General features: G+C 38.0%; 1 protein-coding gene across 1 annotated transcript in view; it reads left to right on the forward strand.

Annotated features, from left to right (window-relative positions):
* LOC115218344 overlaps positions 1 to 17,500 on the forward strand; it is a 98,153-nt gene that overhangs the window by 33,660 nt on the left and 46,993 nt on the right. Inside the window, exons 4-5 of the mRNA XM_036508426.1 lie at positions 6,967 to 7,116; positions 14,114 to 14,137. Coding sequence (XP_036364319.1) covers positions 7,050 to 7,116; positions 14,114 to 14,137 — 91 coding nt within the window. The 5' untranslated portion in view covers positions 6,967 to 7,049. The remainder of the gene's footprint in view (positions 1 to 6,966; positions 7,117 to 14,113; positions 14,138 to 17,500) is intronic.

Genomic DNA, 17,500 nt, shown 5'->3' on the forward strand with positions numbered 1-17,500 from the left:
TATATATTATATATATATATATATATATATATATATATATATATATAAAGGGTAAAGACCCCCTTCGGTCATGAATGACCATGGGATTGCACCTAGAAAGTTACCTTCCTAGATACAAGTCCGGGCAAGGTTGTTTATGGAAGGCCAGCAGTTGCCCATGCATACCAGCCTCCCCTCTCCACGCCACCAGTGTTATCCAAGGGAAAGACAAAGGTCGATACAGCTTGGCACCAGTGATGTCGCAACTCATTTCTACAGCTGAGTGAACTGGAGCAACGTGAAATAAAGTGCCTTGCTCGAGAACACAACACGCAGCCCGGTCCGGGATTCGAGCTCACAACCTCACGATCGTAAGCTCGATGCTCTAACCACTGAGCCTGCGCCTTCATATATATATATATATATATATATATGTATATATATATATATATGTATGTGTGTATCTGTATGTATATGTACATGTACGCGTATATGTTTGTGTAAGTATGGGTATTTGCATGTATATGTATTTATTATTTGTGTATGCATGTATGTCTATGTGTATATATATATATATATGGGTATATATATGTATATGTATATATGTGTATATGTATATGTATATGTATGTGTGTATATGTATGGACTTGTAGATTTTTTTATATATGTACATATATATGTGTGCGTGTATGTGCGTAGATATGCGTATGTGTATTAGTATGTGCATGTGCTTATATATATGTATGTATATGTATAGATATATATGGATGTATGTGTATGTAGGTATGTATATGATGGGCGTAAGTATATATGTATATGTAGGTATATACGTATGTGTATGTGTATGTATATGCATATATATATATATATATATATATATATGGACTTGTAGATTTCTGTATGTGTATATATATATGTATGTGTGTAGATATGTATTTGTATGTACGTGTACGATTGTGTATGTAAGTGCATGTATGTATATATGCGTGTAGGTATGTATATGTCGGTATGCTTTTATGTACATGTGTATGCATGCATGTGTGCATATATGTGTTTATAAGCGTATGGATGCGTATATATGCGTATGTATGATTATATGCACAAATGTCTGTATATAGGCATATGCGTTGATATATGTGGGCAGATGTTTATGTGTGTTTATGTGTACTGAAGTACGTTTATATATGTGGTTTTGTGTGTACATAGTTATGTATACGTTTATGTGAAAGTGGGTACATTTATGTACACTACCGTCAGAAATTAATTAGCACCCTTGATTTGCTCACCATGAAGCATGGTGGAAGTGGTCTGATGGTGTGAGGGGCGTTCAGCTACAGTGGTGTTGGGCGGCTCTATGCCGTTGAAGGCAACATCAACGCAGCAAAGTACGTTGAGATAGTACGGGATACCTCTTTGGTGGTGAGGAGTACATGCTGGCCAGTCACCTGACCTGAACCCTATTGAGAACCTCTGAAGTCGATTGGGTAGGGATTTGAATGTGCAGCAATACAGGAACCGACACGAGCTGTTTGGAGCACTTCTTGCTGCATGAGGGGCCATCCCTGCACAGTACCTGCAGGCACTCATAGACAACATGCCGACCCGCGTAGCAGCTGTCATTGCTGCCAAAGGAGGTGCAACAAGATATTGACTAAATTTCACGATTAATAACAATTATGTGGTGTGTTGGGATATGTTTTAATAAATTTTTGATTAAAAACGAGTTCGTTTCTGATAAGTTAATTAAATTAAGAAAATGTAAGAAAATGTAGAAATTTGAGAAGTGCTAATTAATTTCCGACGCAAGTGTATGTATGAATATGTGTACTTGTGTGTGTGTATGTATGTGTATACATATGTACATGTGTATGTATATATATATATATATATATATATATACATATATATATATATATATATATATATGTGTGTGTGTGTGCTTGTAGAGAGAGATATATACCTAAGTATGAGTGGATGAGAAGGAAATGAGCGTGAGAACATGTGTGTTTGTGTATGTGTATGAGAGTGCATGTGAGTGTGTGTGTGTGAGTGTTTGCGTTTGTAAGAGATAGAAAGGAAGGGAGAGGGGAGTGGTAAAATGCTTTTCATTTAGGCCTGCTTGCACCCTGGGGAGTTCTAAGAACTTTTAGGGTTCCTCAACTCCAGCGTCACTAAATGAGTGTCGGGTGGGGGGTGGGGTAGGTCATATATTATACCTTTTATGACTCTGAATAGTCAAAATAAAAATAAAAATAAAATAAGGGAGGAAGATGAGGAGAAAATATGTATATGTATGTATATATGTGTGTGTGTATGTATGTATGTGTATGTGTATATATATGTGTATGTTATGTATATATATATATATATATATATATATATGTGGGTGTATATGGGTGTGTATATTTTTATATATATATATATGTGTGTAGACATATGTGTGCGTGTGCTTGCGTATTGGCATGTATGTGTATGTGTATATATATATATAAATGTGTGTATGTATATATGTGTGTATGTATGTGTATGTATATATATATAAACGAGTCTTATTTACCTAAAACTCTATTCTATTAATCTATTTATTCATTTATCTACTTTATCACTGATCCTTTTGACCACTCCCCTAAGAAAGAAAGTTTGTGCCCTGCTTACCCAAAAAAGTCCCCCACCACCACCCCATTAAATCTGCCTAAATGTATAAATGCCAAAACTTATTTTGACAGCAAGCTTCCTGATGATTTCATTTGAATGAAACAGTTCTAGTTCTGTAGAAGCTCCTTCTATAAAATAAATTAATTTACTCTGCTATGTATTGAGTACCTTATTTACTGTGGTTAACCCCAACTCAACCCGGGACCTACATATCATCATCATCATCATCATCATCATTTAGCGTCCGTTTTCCATGCTAGCATGGGTTGGACGGTTCAACTGGGGTCTGGGGAGCCCGAAGGCTGCACCAGGCCAGTCAGATCTGGCAGTGTTTCTACAGCTGGATGCCCTTCCTAACGCCAACCACTCCGAGAGTGTAGTGGGTGATTTTATGTGCCACCGACACAGGTGCCAGTCGAGGCTGGCGAACGGCCACGCTCGGATGGTGTTTTTATGTGCCACCGACACAGGTGCCAGTCGAGGCTGGCGAACGGCCACGCTCGGATGGTGTTTTTATGTGCCACCGACACAGGTGCCAGTCGAGGCTGGCGAACGGCCACGCTCGGATGGTGTTTTTATGTGCCACCGACACAGGTGCCAGATGAGGCTGGCGGACGGCCACGATCGGATGGTGTTTGTTACGTCCCCAAAGCACGGAGGCCAGTCTATGCGGTACTGGCTACGGCCACGTTCGGATGATTTTCTTGTGTGCCACCGGCGCTGGTACCACAAAGATACAAATTCCATTGATGTTCATCTATTTTGATTTGATTTTCACTTGCCTCAACAGGTCTTCACAATTGTCACAAGAAGGAAGGTATGCACAGGTGGACTGACAACGTCCCAGGCAGGGGCCACGGGTTATGGCCTGACTAGTCTTGCCGGGTCTTCGGACGGTGTTTTTATGTGCCACCGACACAGGTGCCAGATGAGGCTGGCAAACGTCCACGATCGGATGGTGTTTGTTGCGTGCCCACAGCACGGAGGCCAGTCGATGCGGCACTGGCCACGGCCACGTTCGGATGGTTTTCCTGTGTGCCACCGGCCCTGGTACCACAAAGACACAAATTCCATTGATGTTCATCTATTTTGACTTGATTTGATTTGATTATCACTTGCCTCAACAGGTCTTCACAAGTGTCACAAGAAGGAAGGAAGGTATGCACAGGTGGACTGACTACGTCCCAAGTAGGGGCCACGGGTTATGGCCTGACTAGTCTTGCCGGGTCTTCGGTTGGTGTTTTTATGTGCCACCGACACAGGTGCCAGATGAGGCTGGCGGACGGCCACGATCGGATGGTGTTTGTTATGTGCCCACATCACAGAGGCCAGTCGACGCGGTACTGGCTACAGCCACGTTCGGATGGTTTTCTTGTGTGCCACCGGTACTGGTACCACAAAGATACAAATTCCATTGATGTTCATCTATTTTGATTTGGTTTGATTTGATTTGATTTGATTTGATTTGATTTTCATTTTCATTTTCACTTGCCTCAACAGGTCTATACAAGTGTCAGACACTTGCCTCAACAGGTCTTCACAAGTGTCATAAGTAGGGAGGTATGCACAGGTGGACTGACTACGTCGCCGGGACTTCGGATGGTGTTTTTATGTGCCACCGACACAGGTGCCAGATGAGGCTGGCGAACGGCCACGATCGGATGGTTTTCTTGTGTGCCACCGGTACTGGTACCACAAAGATACAAATTCCATTGATGTTCATCTATTTTGATTTGGTTTGATTTTCACTTGCCTCAACAGGTCTCCACAAGTGTCACACCCTTGCCTCTGCCTCGACAGGTCTTCACAAAGTGTCACACACTTGCCTCTGCCTCAACAGGTCTTCACAAGTGTCACACACTTGCCTCAACAGGTCTTCACAAGTGTCATAAGAGGGAAGGTATGCACAGGTGAACTGACTACGTCGCCGGGTCTTCGGATGGTGTTTTTATGTGCCACCGACACAGGTGCCAGATGAGGCTGGCGAACGGCCACGATCAGATGGTGTTTGTTGTGCCCACAGCACGGGGGCCAGTCGATGCGGTACTGGCTACGGCCACGTTCGGATGGTTTACTGGCTACGGCCACGTTCGGATGGTTTTCTTGTGTGCCGCCGGTACTGGAACCACAAAGATACAAATTCCATTGATGTTCGTATATATACATATATATATATATATATATATATGTATGTATATATATATATATATATATATGTATGTATAGATATGTATGTATATATATATATGTATGTATAGATATGTATGTATATATATGTATGTATGTATAGATATGTATGTATATATATGTATGTATAGATATGTATGTATATATATGTATGTATAGATATGTATGTATATATATATATATGTATGTATAGATATGTATGTTATATATATATATATATATGTATATATATATATATATGTATATATATATATATATATATATATTATATATATATATATATATATATATATATATATATATATACATATGTGGAAATCTGGGGGGGGGCGTTTGTTTGTGGCATTGTTATCTAACTCCTCCTACATTGTTTTATCGATTTTAATGAAACTTGACACGTGAGTAGACCACTTGTCTGGAAAACTAGTTACATACTTTGTTGAAAAAATTGATAAGGGATTCTTATATCTACTGCATATAACTAATATATTATTTGTAAACATTCAACAGAAATAACCCATTCGCTCCTGAAAGGGATCCTTATATATAGCCAAGGGAAATAACCCATTCATGTTCATAAATTATTTCGTATAAATCAAAATGAGTATGCTTATTTGTTAGTATTTGAACTATTTGAGTTATTTTCGCAATTCATCCAGTACAACACTTAAACATGTAAATAGTATTTTCCTAAACAATAGATCCACTTATATCAGTTACTGACTTATTCACGAGTATACCAACACTAGCGTCACTGAGGGTAATATTCTCTGCGAACAGACAAAAGCTTGTTTACTTTGAATTGCTATTATCTCATATCTGATTAGCCTGTTATTACATAACATCTTTTAAATTCAAACCAAACAATAATAAAGGAGATCTACTGCGAGCAGCTTGAGCAAGTTAAAGCCAGCACTGGAAGAAAAACAACCATTTTTGGTTTCAAAATGAAAGTTGTTCTTCCACCATGATTATGCTTAGCTACATACAGCAAGGATGACATTCCAAAGGCTGGAGCAGTCTGAATGGAAAATGATGCCCCACCCACTATATTCGCCAGACATTGTCCCATCAGATTATCATTTATTCCGCAGTCTTCAAAATCATTTGGACAGAAAAAATATGAATTCTGTAGATGAGGTTAAAACAGTACTGAAGGAATATTTTTCATCATGGACAAGCGAATTTTGGAAAAGGGGCCTTGCAAGTCTACCAGAGAGCATTGTAGAAAATGAAGGAGAGTATATTTTAGATTAAAAAAGAACTTTACTTATCTTAAAGAAGTATAAAAAATCTGCATTATTTATGGAACGACCCAATGTATATACTAGCTCAAATGTTGCCCTATCAGGCAGCTTTTCAGCAAGAATATAGCTTTTAATCTACTGACCTCGAATGAGAAGGTCTGCAAACATATCTCTGACTTGTTTTGGAGAATATGTTGCAGTTGCTGCCTCCAGAGTCATCTCCCAATGATGATGATATTCTTTGCAAAAAATCGCCAAAAATTATTGCTGGATTTCACAATTAATTTTGATTATCCCCAAAATTTATTTCCAAGTTATAAAAATTGTTATTGTACAAAAAGATTTGTTGCAAAAAGTCATGTAAAAAAATCGTCAAAAGCAATTGCAGTAATGAAAACTAGGGAATCTAAAATTTCAGGATTGCAGGTTCAGATTCAGCCCAGAATGCTTTTAATTTACTTGTGAAATTGGCCTTTAGATGATAAAAGTTCTCATATAAAAAAATTTGTCGCGAAAAGTCATGTAAGAAAATGGCTGAAAACAATCACAGAAGTGAAAACTTGGGAATCCAAAATATCAGGATTGCGGGTCCAGATTTGGCCCGGAATGTTTTTAATTTACTCATGGAGTTGGCTTGGTTCCAAAATGGTATGATATGTTGGGCTACAGCCTCTAGGAGTAAAGTTAAAAAAGTGTGACACAGATAATTCTCTCTCTCTGTCACCCTCTCTCTTTCTTTCTCTCAACCTCTATCTTTCTCTCTCTCTCTCACACACACACACACACACACACACACACACACATACACACCCAATCCAACTCATAAACATGTTACTATGAAGTATATCACATGCAATGTGATAGTTTCATAATTAAAATGCTTAACACTTATTTTCAGAATGCCCTGAAACCGTGACCATTTGCAACCGCACTGTAGTTTGTCCAAGTAATACAGTCTACAATGAGTGTCAAGTATCTTTTATGAATAATGCCACGCTTACATGCAACGACACTCTGCAATGGGATCCTTCTTTCCAGTGTCCAAAAGGTAAATTAGAACATGTTGTTATATTTTTAAGCATCTATTAAGAAATTACTGTAAAATTAGTGGTTGACAAGCAGACAAATGCTTATTAGCTCATATCCCCCCCGTCACTGACTTATTCACGAGTATACCAACACTAGCGTCACTGAGGGTAATATTCTCTGCGAACAGACAAAAGCTTATTTACTTTGAATTAAGGCCACCTGCACATGTAACTCTCAAATGGCTAAGCCCACCTAGCTGTAAGTAGGTACCACAGTCTAAGATCAACTCATCACTGTAGGACCTTGGACTATAAGCTAACACAAGTGTTTCTTTAGCTTAATGAGTTGGGTTCAGTTCCTCATGAATTTATCAAGGAAATTGGAATAGAGTGCCCTTACAAGGTTTGCCTCCATGCCATGGGCAGAACAATCAGGTATGTATTAGACATCTGAAAACGACGGATAACATGATACTGTAGGCTGTAGGTAGCAAGCCCGCTACACATGCAACATTCCAGGAGTTCCAACAAAACCTGTGATAAAAAGAAATTATAACAACAATGATAGTAATGGCTTCAAATTCTGGTACAAGATCAGCAATTTCAGAGAGGAAGTAGCTGATACATTCTCTTGTGTCTGGGGAGAGTCATTTTCTTTTTTTACCTTATGATTTAACACACTCACCAGTAAAATTTCCACTTATTTCTTTTTTTTATTTTCCTAAAATTTTCGTTGCATCTTGCAACCTTTTCAATAGTCTTGCCAATAGTCTTGAAAAGGTTGCAAGACGCAACGAAAATTTTAGGAAAATAAAAATATGAATTAAGTGGAAATTTTACTGGTGAGTGTGCTAAATTATAAGGCACACAAAGAAAATGACTCTCCCCAGACACAACAGAATATGCTTCAACACACAAACTCATATAAAGAATCTTGCAAACCAAATCCAAAAACGAAATATAACTGGTACATATTTTATCAAAAAGATGACAGGTAAAGTTGACCCCAGCGGAATTTGAACTCAGAAAGGAAAAACACAAAATGCTACTGAGCATTTCACCTGACAATCTAACAATTCTGATTTCAAGTTTTGGCACAAAGCCAGCAACTTTGGGGGAGGGGATAAGCTGATTATATCAACCCCTGTATTCAACTGGAACTTATTTTATCAACTCCAAAAGGATGAAAAGCTAAGTCATCATGATCATGATCATGATGATCATGATGATGATGATTTCTGTTATAGGTACAAATTTTGGGTGGGAGAGGGCTAGTCAATTACATCAACCCCAGTATTTCACTGGTACTTAGTTTATTGACCCCAAAATGATGAAAGGCAAAGTCGACCTCAGTGGAAATTGAACTCAGAATGTATTGAGGAGTAAAATACCACAAAGCTTTCATTCAGTATGCTAACAATTCTGCCATTTTGCAAGTGGTTTTCATGGCTTTTCTTCTTAACTGATTGGAAGTGTTATCATGTACATTGTTTTGTCTTGGTATAAAAGATTGGCTCCAGCAAATATTCTGCTCAATACCACAGATTTACTTGGCAGTTGTTTGACCTTAACCGGTTGATCATGTTCCTTGGTGGCTGATGATAGATAAACTTATAGAAAAAAATACACACTGAAAATAAAACAAAATGCTTAGCAACTCAAAACAGTTTGCTACAACCAAAGAAAAATAGCACATCAGGCACTTATTTATTTATTTATGCACCCTTTTCAAGCCTATCCAGGCTCATGGGCCCAGTTTCCCAGTTTCTATGGCGTATGTGTTCCCCCCAGCTGGACGGGATGCCAGTCCATTGCAGCATTACTCAAGAAACAGGAAGAGAGAGTGAGAGAAAGTTGGGGCGAAAGAGTACAACAGGGGTCGCCACCACCCCCTGCCAGAGCCCCGTGGAGCTTTTAGGTGTTTTCGCTCAATAAACATACACAACGCCCGGTCTGGGAATCGAAACTGTGATCCTCCGACCACGAGTCTGATGCCCTAACCACTGGGCCATTGCGCCTCCACACATCAGACACTATATCTCCAGAAATGTATAAGACCCATAAAAAAAGGAAGAAACATAACAGAGGTAACCATGCATACTACAAATCTAAGCTAAAGCAAAATCTCTACACAGCTACTCACATCAGGTATTAATAGTACAGCACAGCAACACAACAAAGCAAATGCTGAAATACAAAGCAAGCAAAATAACACACACCATGACAACTATAATTGATGATGTTTGTTCTTTCTCGAGTCATGCCTGGCTCATAAGGGCCGGTTTCTCGGTTTCCTTGGCGTATAGGTTCCCCACCTGGACAGGATGCCAGTCCATCACAGGTGAGCTGCAAGATGCAGGAGGAAAGAGCAAGAGAAAGTTGTGGCGAAAGAGTCAGCAGAAGTTTCGCCATTACCTTCTGCCGGAGCCGCATGGAGTTTAGGTGTTTCGCTCATAAACACACTCATCGCCCAGTCTGAGATTCGAACCCATGATCCCTCGACCGCGAGTCCGCTGCTCTAACCACTAGGCCATGTGCCTCAACATTATTGATGATGGGGACAAACTGACTGAAGAAATACCAAAAATAGAAGAAAGCATCTCAAAATCAATAAATATGAATCAGTGTAAATGTCTCCCCAAACTACAAAAAAACAAAAACAGCAAAAAACAAACAGTTCTGTGAGTGGTTAAATAGATACAACAGAGCCCTACATGAAATAATGACCACATCAAAAGATGCCCTAGATACCCAGGAAAATTGGACTTGACCCATACAAAGATAAAAAGACCACAGCCAAATCTCAAACCCGGAAATGGGAAGAGAAGATAAGTAAAATTAAAAAACAAAAGACAGACATTGTTATTCTGTGAATTAGAGACAGAGGGATCAAACATGAAAAAGAAGACCTATACACCATAAAAAATAAAAGACATCAGGATGAGCGTTGGGATGGACAAATGTGCCAAAATAATACTGAGGAAAGGCAGGTTAGTCAGCACTGGAAACACTGCACTCAACATAGACAGAAATGAGAGAGTTAGACCACAATCACCCTTACAATTATCTAGGAATGGATGAAATAGCTAAAATACAACACACAGAAATGAAAGAGAAAATTAGGAGAGAATACTAGAGGAAACTTAAATTAACCCTTTAGTATTTAAACCGGCCAAAATATTTAATCTGTTTTATGTTCAAACTGACCAGATCCAGGCTCTCACACCTACCCTACAATGTTATTCTACATTAGGTAATTACACCATCAAAATCTTGAAGATATGAGATAATGCATGATTAAATCAAATCAATGTGAATCAATTAGCATTATGTTTGATAGAATAATCTGAACACTAAAGGGTTAATATTAAACACTGGACCCAATGCTAAAGGCAAGACAATAAGGATAAACACACTAGTTATACCAGTCATAAATTACAGCTTCAACATAATCGGATGATTGATGAATTGAAAAACTTATAAAAGCGAGAAAACTATTAACAGCATAAAATCCCAAAGTAGATACAGACAAAATATATCTACCCCACTCCGGTAGCCATGGCCTGACACAGATAGAGAATTATTACAAAATAACAGCTGGACTAAAAAAATATTTACAAATAAAATGTGGAAGACTACTGCTTGCAATAAAGCAACTCACAAAAAAGGAAGTGCATTTCTCTATGCACAGGGGGCTACAAAATACAAAACAGAAACAAACCACAGTGATACACTGATCTCAGATGACAACATAGCAGAAATAGTCAAAGAGGCAAGAAACATGAAAACAGAAATGCAAAACATACTAAAAATGAAATGGGAGAAAAACCACTCCATAGCCAATACTCTGCAAGACTTGACAGAAATCAGGTAGATTTCCAATGTAGGTTATGTAAATCAAAGGAAGAAACTGTTACTCAAATAGTGAATGAAGTACACTGGCGCAGGAAGAATACAAGAAACAATATGACAACCTCAGGAGAATAATCCACTGGGAGTTATGCAGAAAGCTAGGATTTGACCATAATGCTAAGTACTAGAAAATAAGAAAATGTGGGATTTTCATAGTAATGGAAGCCAGACAGTCTAATTTAGTAGAAGTAGACAAAGAGAATAGAAAGTACCAGGTAATTGACTTGATAGTCCCAAATGATGATAAAGTCAATACGAGTTTACCGAATTTAATCTGTCTGCATAATATAGAGTTAACATTAGAATTTTATTCCCACTAATGGCAAAACTAAACCTACAATAAGGGATTTTTAAACAACCGCATATTTAGTCCAAACAGCACTAAATGGGCAACGAGTCTACGATATAGTGTGTGTGTCAAATGATACAAGTGGGGTTCTGCTTGGGGATTTAGTGTTAGGGAGGGTTGTGCAATGGTTTTTTTTTTAACACGTGGGCAAAGGAGCATTTTTTGGCCGATTGGTGAGCGGTATTGCAATTTGGTGTGGAAAGTTTGGGAAACACTGGTCTAATCTGTTGTGTGTATCTGAAATAATAATGATAACAGTAAGGATAATAATGATGATTTCAATTTTGGGTAGAGGTAAGTCGATTACATCGACTCCAGTGTTGAACTGGTATTTTATCAACCCTGAAAGGATGATAGGCAAAGTTGACTGGTGGAATTTGAACTTAGAATGTAATGACAAATGAATTGCCACTAAGCAATTTGTCCAGCATTGCTCACCACTCTTCCAGTTTGCAACCTTAACTAATAATAAGAAAAAGAAGATATGTTGTGTAGCAACTTTTGGTTCTCTCATTGCTGTTTGTATTAAATATTAGATAGAATGCTGTATTCTACATGCAAAAGTCTTCAGTCACTTCAAACTATTGTAAAATTCCACTAATTGCCAACTTATAAGTAGATATTTTGCATTGCATTTTTTACCAATGAAACATTGGTCCTGTTGGAGTCATTTCCATACCTATTCCTTATATTTTGTAGTAGGGGTTCTGAATGAGAGGGGAAGATGCAAGACGACCACCAAAAACAATCACGCAAATGTTTTCAGCCACCTCACATAAACCAATCAAGATACAGTGTTTTAAAACAGAAAAATGTCTAAAATGAAAATTTATTACATAATGTTCATTTCAAGAAGTTACTGTACATTGTTGATATTTCGTGTGGCTTCACTTAGCTTGAATAATTGCTTCAATGCACCTAGGAAGAGATGTGTACAAATCCTTCACCATCTTCACAGGTATGAAATGCCATTCTCTGTGGCTGAACTCCCATAATTCTTCAGGATTGCATGGATTCTTCTGGCAAATTCTTCTCTTCAGTTCTGTCCACATTTGTTCGATGATATTTAAGTCAGGGTACTGAACTGACCAAAATTTCAATATGGTACCACCTTCATCAGCCAGACTCTTGTGTTGCACGTGATCTGTGGCATGGAGCTCCGTCATGCTGAAAAATCTCATCTTCATCCAAATCTATTATCGAACTGTCTTTCAGCAACTGGATGTATTTGGCACGATTCAGGTTACTGTCAATTTTAACCAACTTTCTTGAACCATCACTTTTTTATGTATCCCCAAATCATCAGACTCTTACCCCCAAACTTCACTGTTTTCGTTGTGTAACGTCAGTTGTTTCGCTTTCCTGGAGGCCTTCTGATAAATTCTTGCTTATTAGAAATGCAAAACATCCACTTATAAGTTGGTAATTAATAGAAATTTACAGAAGTTTGATGTAGTTGAAGACTTTTGCATGGAACAGTACATCATCACCATCATCTTATGTCTACTTTCCATGCTGGTGGGGTTAAGATGGTTTGACAGGGAGCCAGCAAGCTACAGGATGGCATTGAGCTTTGTTATAGTTTCTACAGCTGGATGCCCTTCCTAACCTATAAATAAAAGGTGTTTTGGCCTTCTAATGCCATCTAACATCTCTGTATATATATACAGATTTGAAGGTAATCAAAGTCCATTCCAATTTCGGGGAAAGAAAAATACTGACTGCAGTAAATTGTATAGATGTGGTCAGTGTATAAGGGAGTACCCAAAAGAAACCAGAATTTTTCAATATTATTTTATTCACTTAGTATTCCCCATTTGATGCAATCTATTGTATCAGACATTTTTTCCACTGTTCAAAGCGGTGCTGGAATTTTTGCAAAGCAACACCTTTTACTGCCTCTAATGTTTTTTTTCTTCACCTCTTCCATATCTGCAAATCCTGTAGCACCAGCTTTCATCACCAGTGATGGCCTTCAAAAAAGGGTCCAGACCAATTTCAAACTATTATTACAGTTCACAACACACATTCAGTTATGACTGCTTTTGATCTTCCATGAGCAAGCAAGGCACAAATCTGGCTGGAACTCCTCACTTAAAACTCATTGGCAGGAGTTCCTGGGCACACCAGTCATATCAACAAGTTTGTTAATTGTTCAGTGATGGTCTTTCTAAGATCAGTTCATGAATTTTCCCAATGTTTTCATTCATTTGGGAGTTTGAAGGATGCCCTGAACGAGGTTGGTTTTCAAGTGACGAGTGACCATTCCTAAAGCATGAAAACCACTTGTAAACTTGTTTTTATTTTTTGCTCTCGGTAGCGTCCTTGTAAGCTGTTTGAAGCATCAAAACTGATTTGGCTGCTGTTTTTCTCAGCAGAAAATGGAATTTCATGGAAGCTCACTGTTCCTTTGTTTCAACCAGTGCAAAAATTGATGAACGGTGGGGATGCACTGCAAAACAAAGACGCTCCACATGGCAATACAACTTCACTCAACAACGATGGTTGTCATACTGATGTTTGAGGGTCTCATCAAGTGGCTTCTAGCAGTGGAATCCTGAACTGCAGAGTGTTTCTGGTTACTTTTGGGTACCTCCTTGTAATTGAGAAGACGGGCTAAATGGAAATTCAAAAATTCAAGTGTTTGGCAGTATTGAGGAAATGGAAAATTTCACTACATTTTGTAAAAAAAAACAGTAGATTCTATCAGAGACAATAAAAATGTTTTTTTGTTTTTTTTTTGTTTGTTTTTGTAGGAAATGGAGAAAAGACAACATTTCGTGAGTATTATTAGGATATTTTCAACTTCATATCAATGTAAATTATTCAGGATAATCCCTAGAGTAGACAACAAATACTACTTCTTTGTATTAACATGAGCAATTTTGGTGAAGCTATTTGATTCTATAATTCTCTATGTTTCACTCTTTGCAGATAACTCCACCATATTTGCTACCCGTTTTAAAACCAACTCCAGGCAGCATGCACACACACTCACATATGTAAACCCTACTCACTGTCTCTCTCTCTCTTACATACACGCAACAAAACCCTTCCCAAACACTCCTTTTTACCTCTCGTCTACCTCACCATCATATCTCCAACATCTTAACCTTTTAGCATTCAGATTATTCTGTAAAATCTGCATGTGCTGACTTTATAACTTCTGAATATTCTGAAAATACTTTACTCTATCTGTGACGAAAAGCTCTATCTGCGACAATTTCATCTCAATCGATGGAGAGGGGCTTTCTCCGTCCGGATTGCGGATCCGTGGAATAAGCTGCCGGACGAGATAGTGAAGATGCCGACGACCACTCGGTTCAAAGTCTCACTTGACCAGAAATGGCCTGAACTCTTTGCATGAACACCCTTGTACATAACTCCATGTCCCCCTACATGGCCTTGGTTTTTGCTTTTTGAGCCAAAAAATTAACTTAACTTAACTTAACTACTCAGTGGCATGAACATTTTTTTTTGTATTTCAGAAATATGACCAGCTGTGAGAGAATAAAAGGCAAAAACAGCCCAAGTTTTTTGGTCACTTGCATGTTAATGTCATGAACAAGCTATTCTGTTGTTTGGATCAACTGGAACCCACATTGCTGTAACTGACAGAGAGCCATTTAATTGGTTCCCTATACCTCCACACAATGCACACACTGTGTATATATATGTGTGTGTGTATATATATATATATATATATATATATATATATATATATTCAAGGCGGCAAGCTGGCAGAAACGTTAGCATGCCAGGTGAAATGCGTAGCCGTATTTCGTCTGTCGTTACGTTCCAAGTTCAATTCCGCCGAGGTCGACTTTGCCTTTCATCCTTTCGGGGTCGATTAAATTAAGTACCAGTTACGCACTGGGGTCGATGTAATCGACTTAATCCGTTTGTCTGTCCTTGTTAGTCCCCTCTGTGTTTAGCCCCTTGTGGGTAGTAAAGAAATATATATATATTTATGTGCGTGTGTATATATGTATATAATTGTGTGTGTATGTGTATGTATATATGTGTATATATTTATATATAAAAACCATTAAGGAGAATTCAAACAAGTTTAACAGTTTATATAAACACTAGCTGAGGTACCCAGTAATACCTGGTAGCAGGGATATTCCCAGTACCCATTACAATGCCTGATTTCTCTCAGACAAAAACTGAAATTAAGACATAAGGTGGATAATAGAAGGTGTAAGCAAATTCATTCATGAAACAATAATACAAATAAATACATGTGGAAATGGAAAATGATAATTGTTTGGTCAGATGAGTGGAAAGCTGCAAATATATAATCAATGGAAACATCAAGAAGGGAATTGTAAAGGAGTGCTATGAAAAAAAAAAGAACATAAATGTTTGAAAAATAAACAAAAAATTATTTAGAAAAATAAACAAAAATTTATTTAGAAAAATGAGATTTTATATTTACAAAAATGGCTGGAGTCCAGAGGTGACAACATGGAAAGATGCTATGAGGAGAAAAAAAAAGTATACAAAAATGATGAAAATCATCATTTTTGGGCAAACTCTCTTGCAGCTTGAGAGAAAATTTTAAGTGTACATGCACTTAATTTGATGACTGTTTCATGGGTATAGTTCCACTGATCGTGGGAATCAAATATCAATTGCAATGGTTAGAACCGACAATTTTAAGTGAAGGTGTTAAGAAAATACATGTTGCAGGTTTTAGAACACAACGTTGCAATGTTTAGAATTGATAATTTTAAGTGCAGGTGTAAAGAAACTACATGTTACAGCAACCTGAGAATGCTGAAATAATTGATGAACATTTTCACCCCACAACAATTTAGGCCAAATATCGTTAATTGGTTAATTGAAAATCATCTTATGCTTTACTTGAGTGGCCTAGGTAAAAATTTATTTGTCTCAACCCGTCCTTAGTGCATATTCTATCTGTGTATAAAGTTTAAAGAAAATTGGTTGAAAACTTTAAAAATTATGGCAGAAAATAACATTCATATGAGAATTTGTATTGTAATGTCCTAGGCGCAGGAGTGGCTGTGTGGTAAGTAGCTTGCTTACCAACCACATGGTTCCGGGCTCAGTCCCACTGCGTGGCATCTTGGGCAAATGTCTTCTGCTATAGCCCCGGGCCGACCAATGCCTTGTGAGTGGATTTGGTAGACGGAAACTGAAAGAAGCCTGTCATATATATATGTATATATATATGTGTGTGTGTCTGTGTTTGTCCCCCCTAGCATTGCTTGACAACCGATGCTGGTGTGTTTACGTCCCCATCACTTAGCAGTTCGGCAAAAGAGACCGATAGAATAAGTACTGGGCTTACAAAGAATAAGTCCCGGGGTCGATTTGCTCGACTAAAGGTGGTGCTCCAGCATGGCCACAGTCAAATGACTGAAACAAGTAAAAGAGTATAGATTTTTGGAAAATCAATGCTGATTAAAAGTTATTGATTTTTTTGAAATTCCAAGTGCGTAAGTGACTGCATGGGCATAAGCCCTACACACGTATCAGGTTTTATCAAGATCAGTTGGATAGTCTCGGAGGAGTTAAAGTAACAAATTCACAAACAGACAGAATTTGCCATTTATGTATATAGATATATTGCACCATGGATTGATGTATATCAGTTTTTAAATATACGAATGTGTCAATCATCAAAATATTAAAACATTAAAAATCTATGAATACTTAAATATATATAAATCTAATATACACACACATATGTTCTCTTTACTCTTTTACTTGTTTCAGTCATTTGACTGCGGCCATGCTGGAGCACCGCCTTTAGTCGAGCAAATCGACCTCAGGACTCATTCTTTGTAAGCTTAGTACTTATTCTATCGGTCTCTTTTGCCGAACTGCTAAGTTACGGAGATGTAAACACACCAGCATCAGTTGTCAAGCGATGTTGCAGGGACAAACACACGCACATACATACACGACGGGCTTCTTTCAGTTTCTGTCTACCAAATCCACTCACAAGGCTTTGGTCAGCCCGAGTCTATAGTAGAAGACACTTGCCCAAGGTGCCACACAGAGGGACTGAACCCGGAACCATGTGGTTGGTAAGCAAGCTACTTACCACACAGCCACTCCTACGCCTACTTATATATATATATAGACGAATGAGATCAAGTTACAACAGT

Source organism: Octopus sinensis, linkage group LG13 (assembly GCF_006345805.1).
Source record: "Octopus sinensis linkage group LG13, ASM634580v1, whole genome shotgun sequence".
Classification (NCBI taxonomy): domain Eukaryota; kingdom Metazoa; phylum Mollusca; class Cephalopoda; order Octopoda; family Octopodidae; genus Octopus; species Octopus sinensis.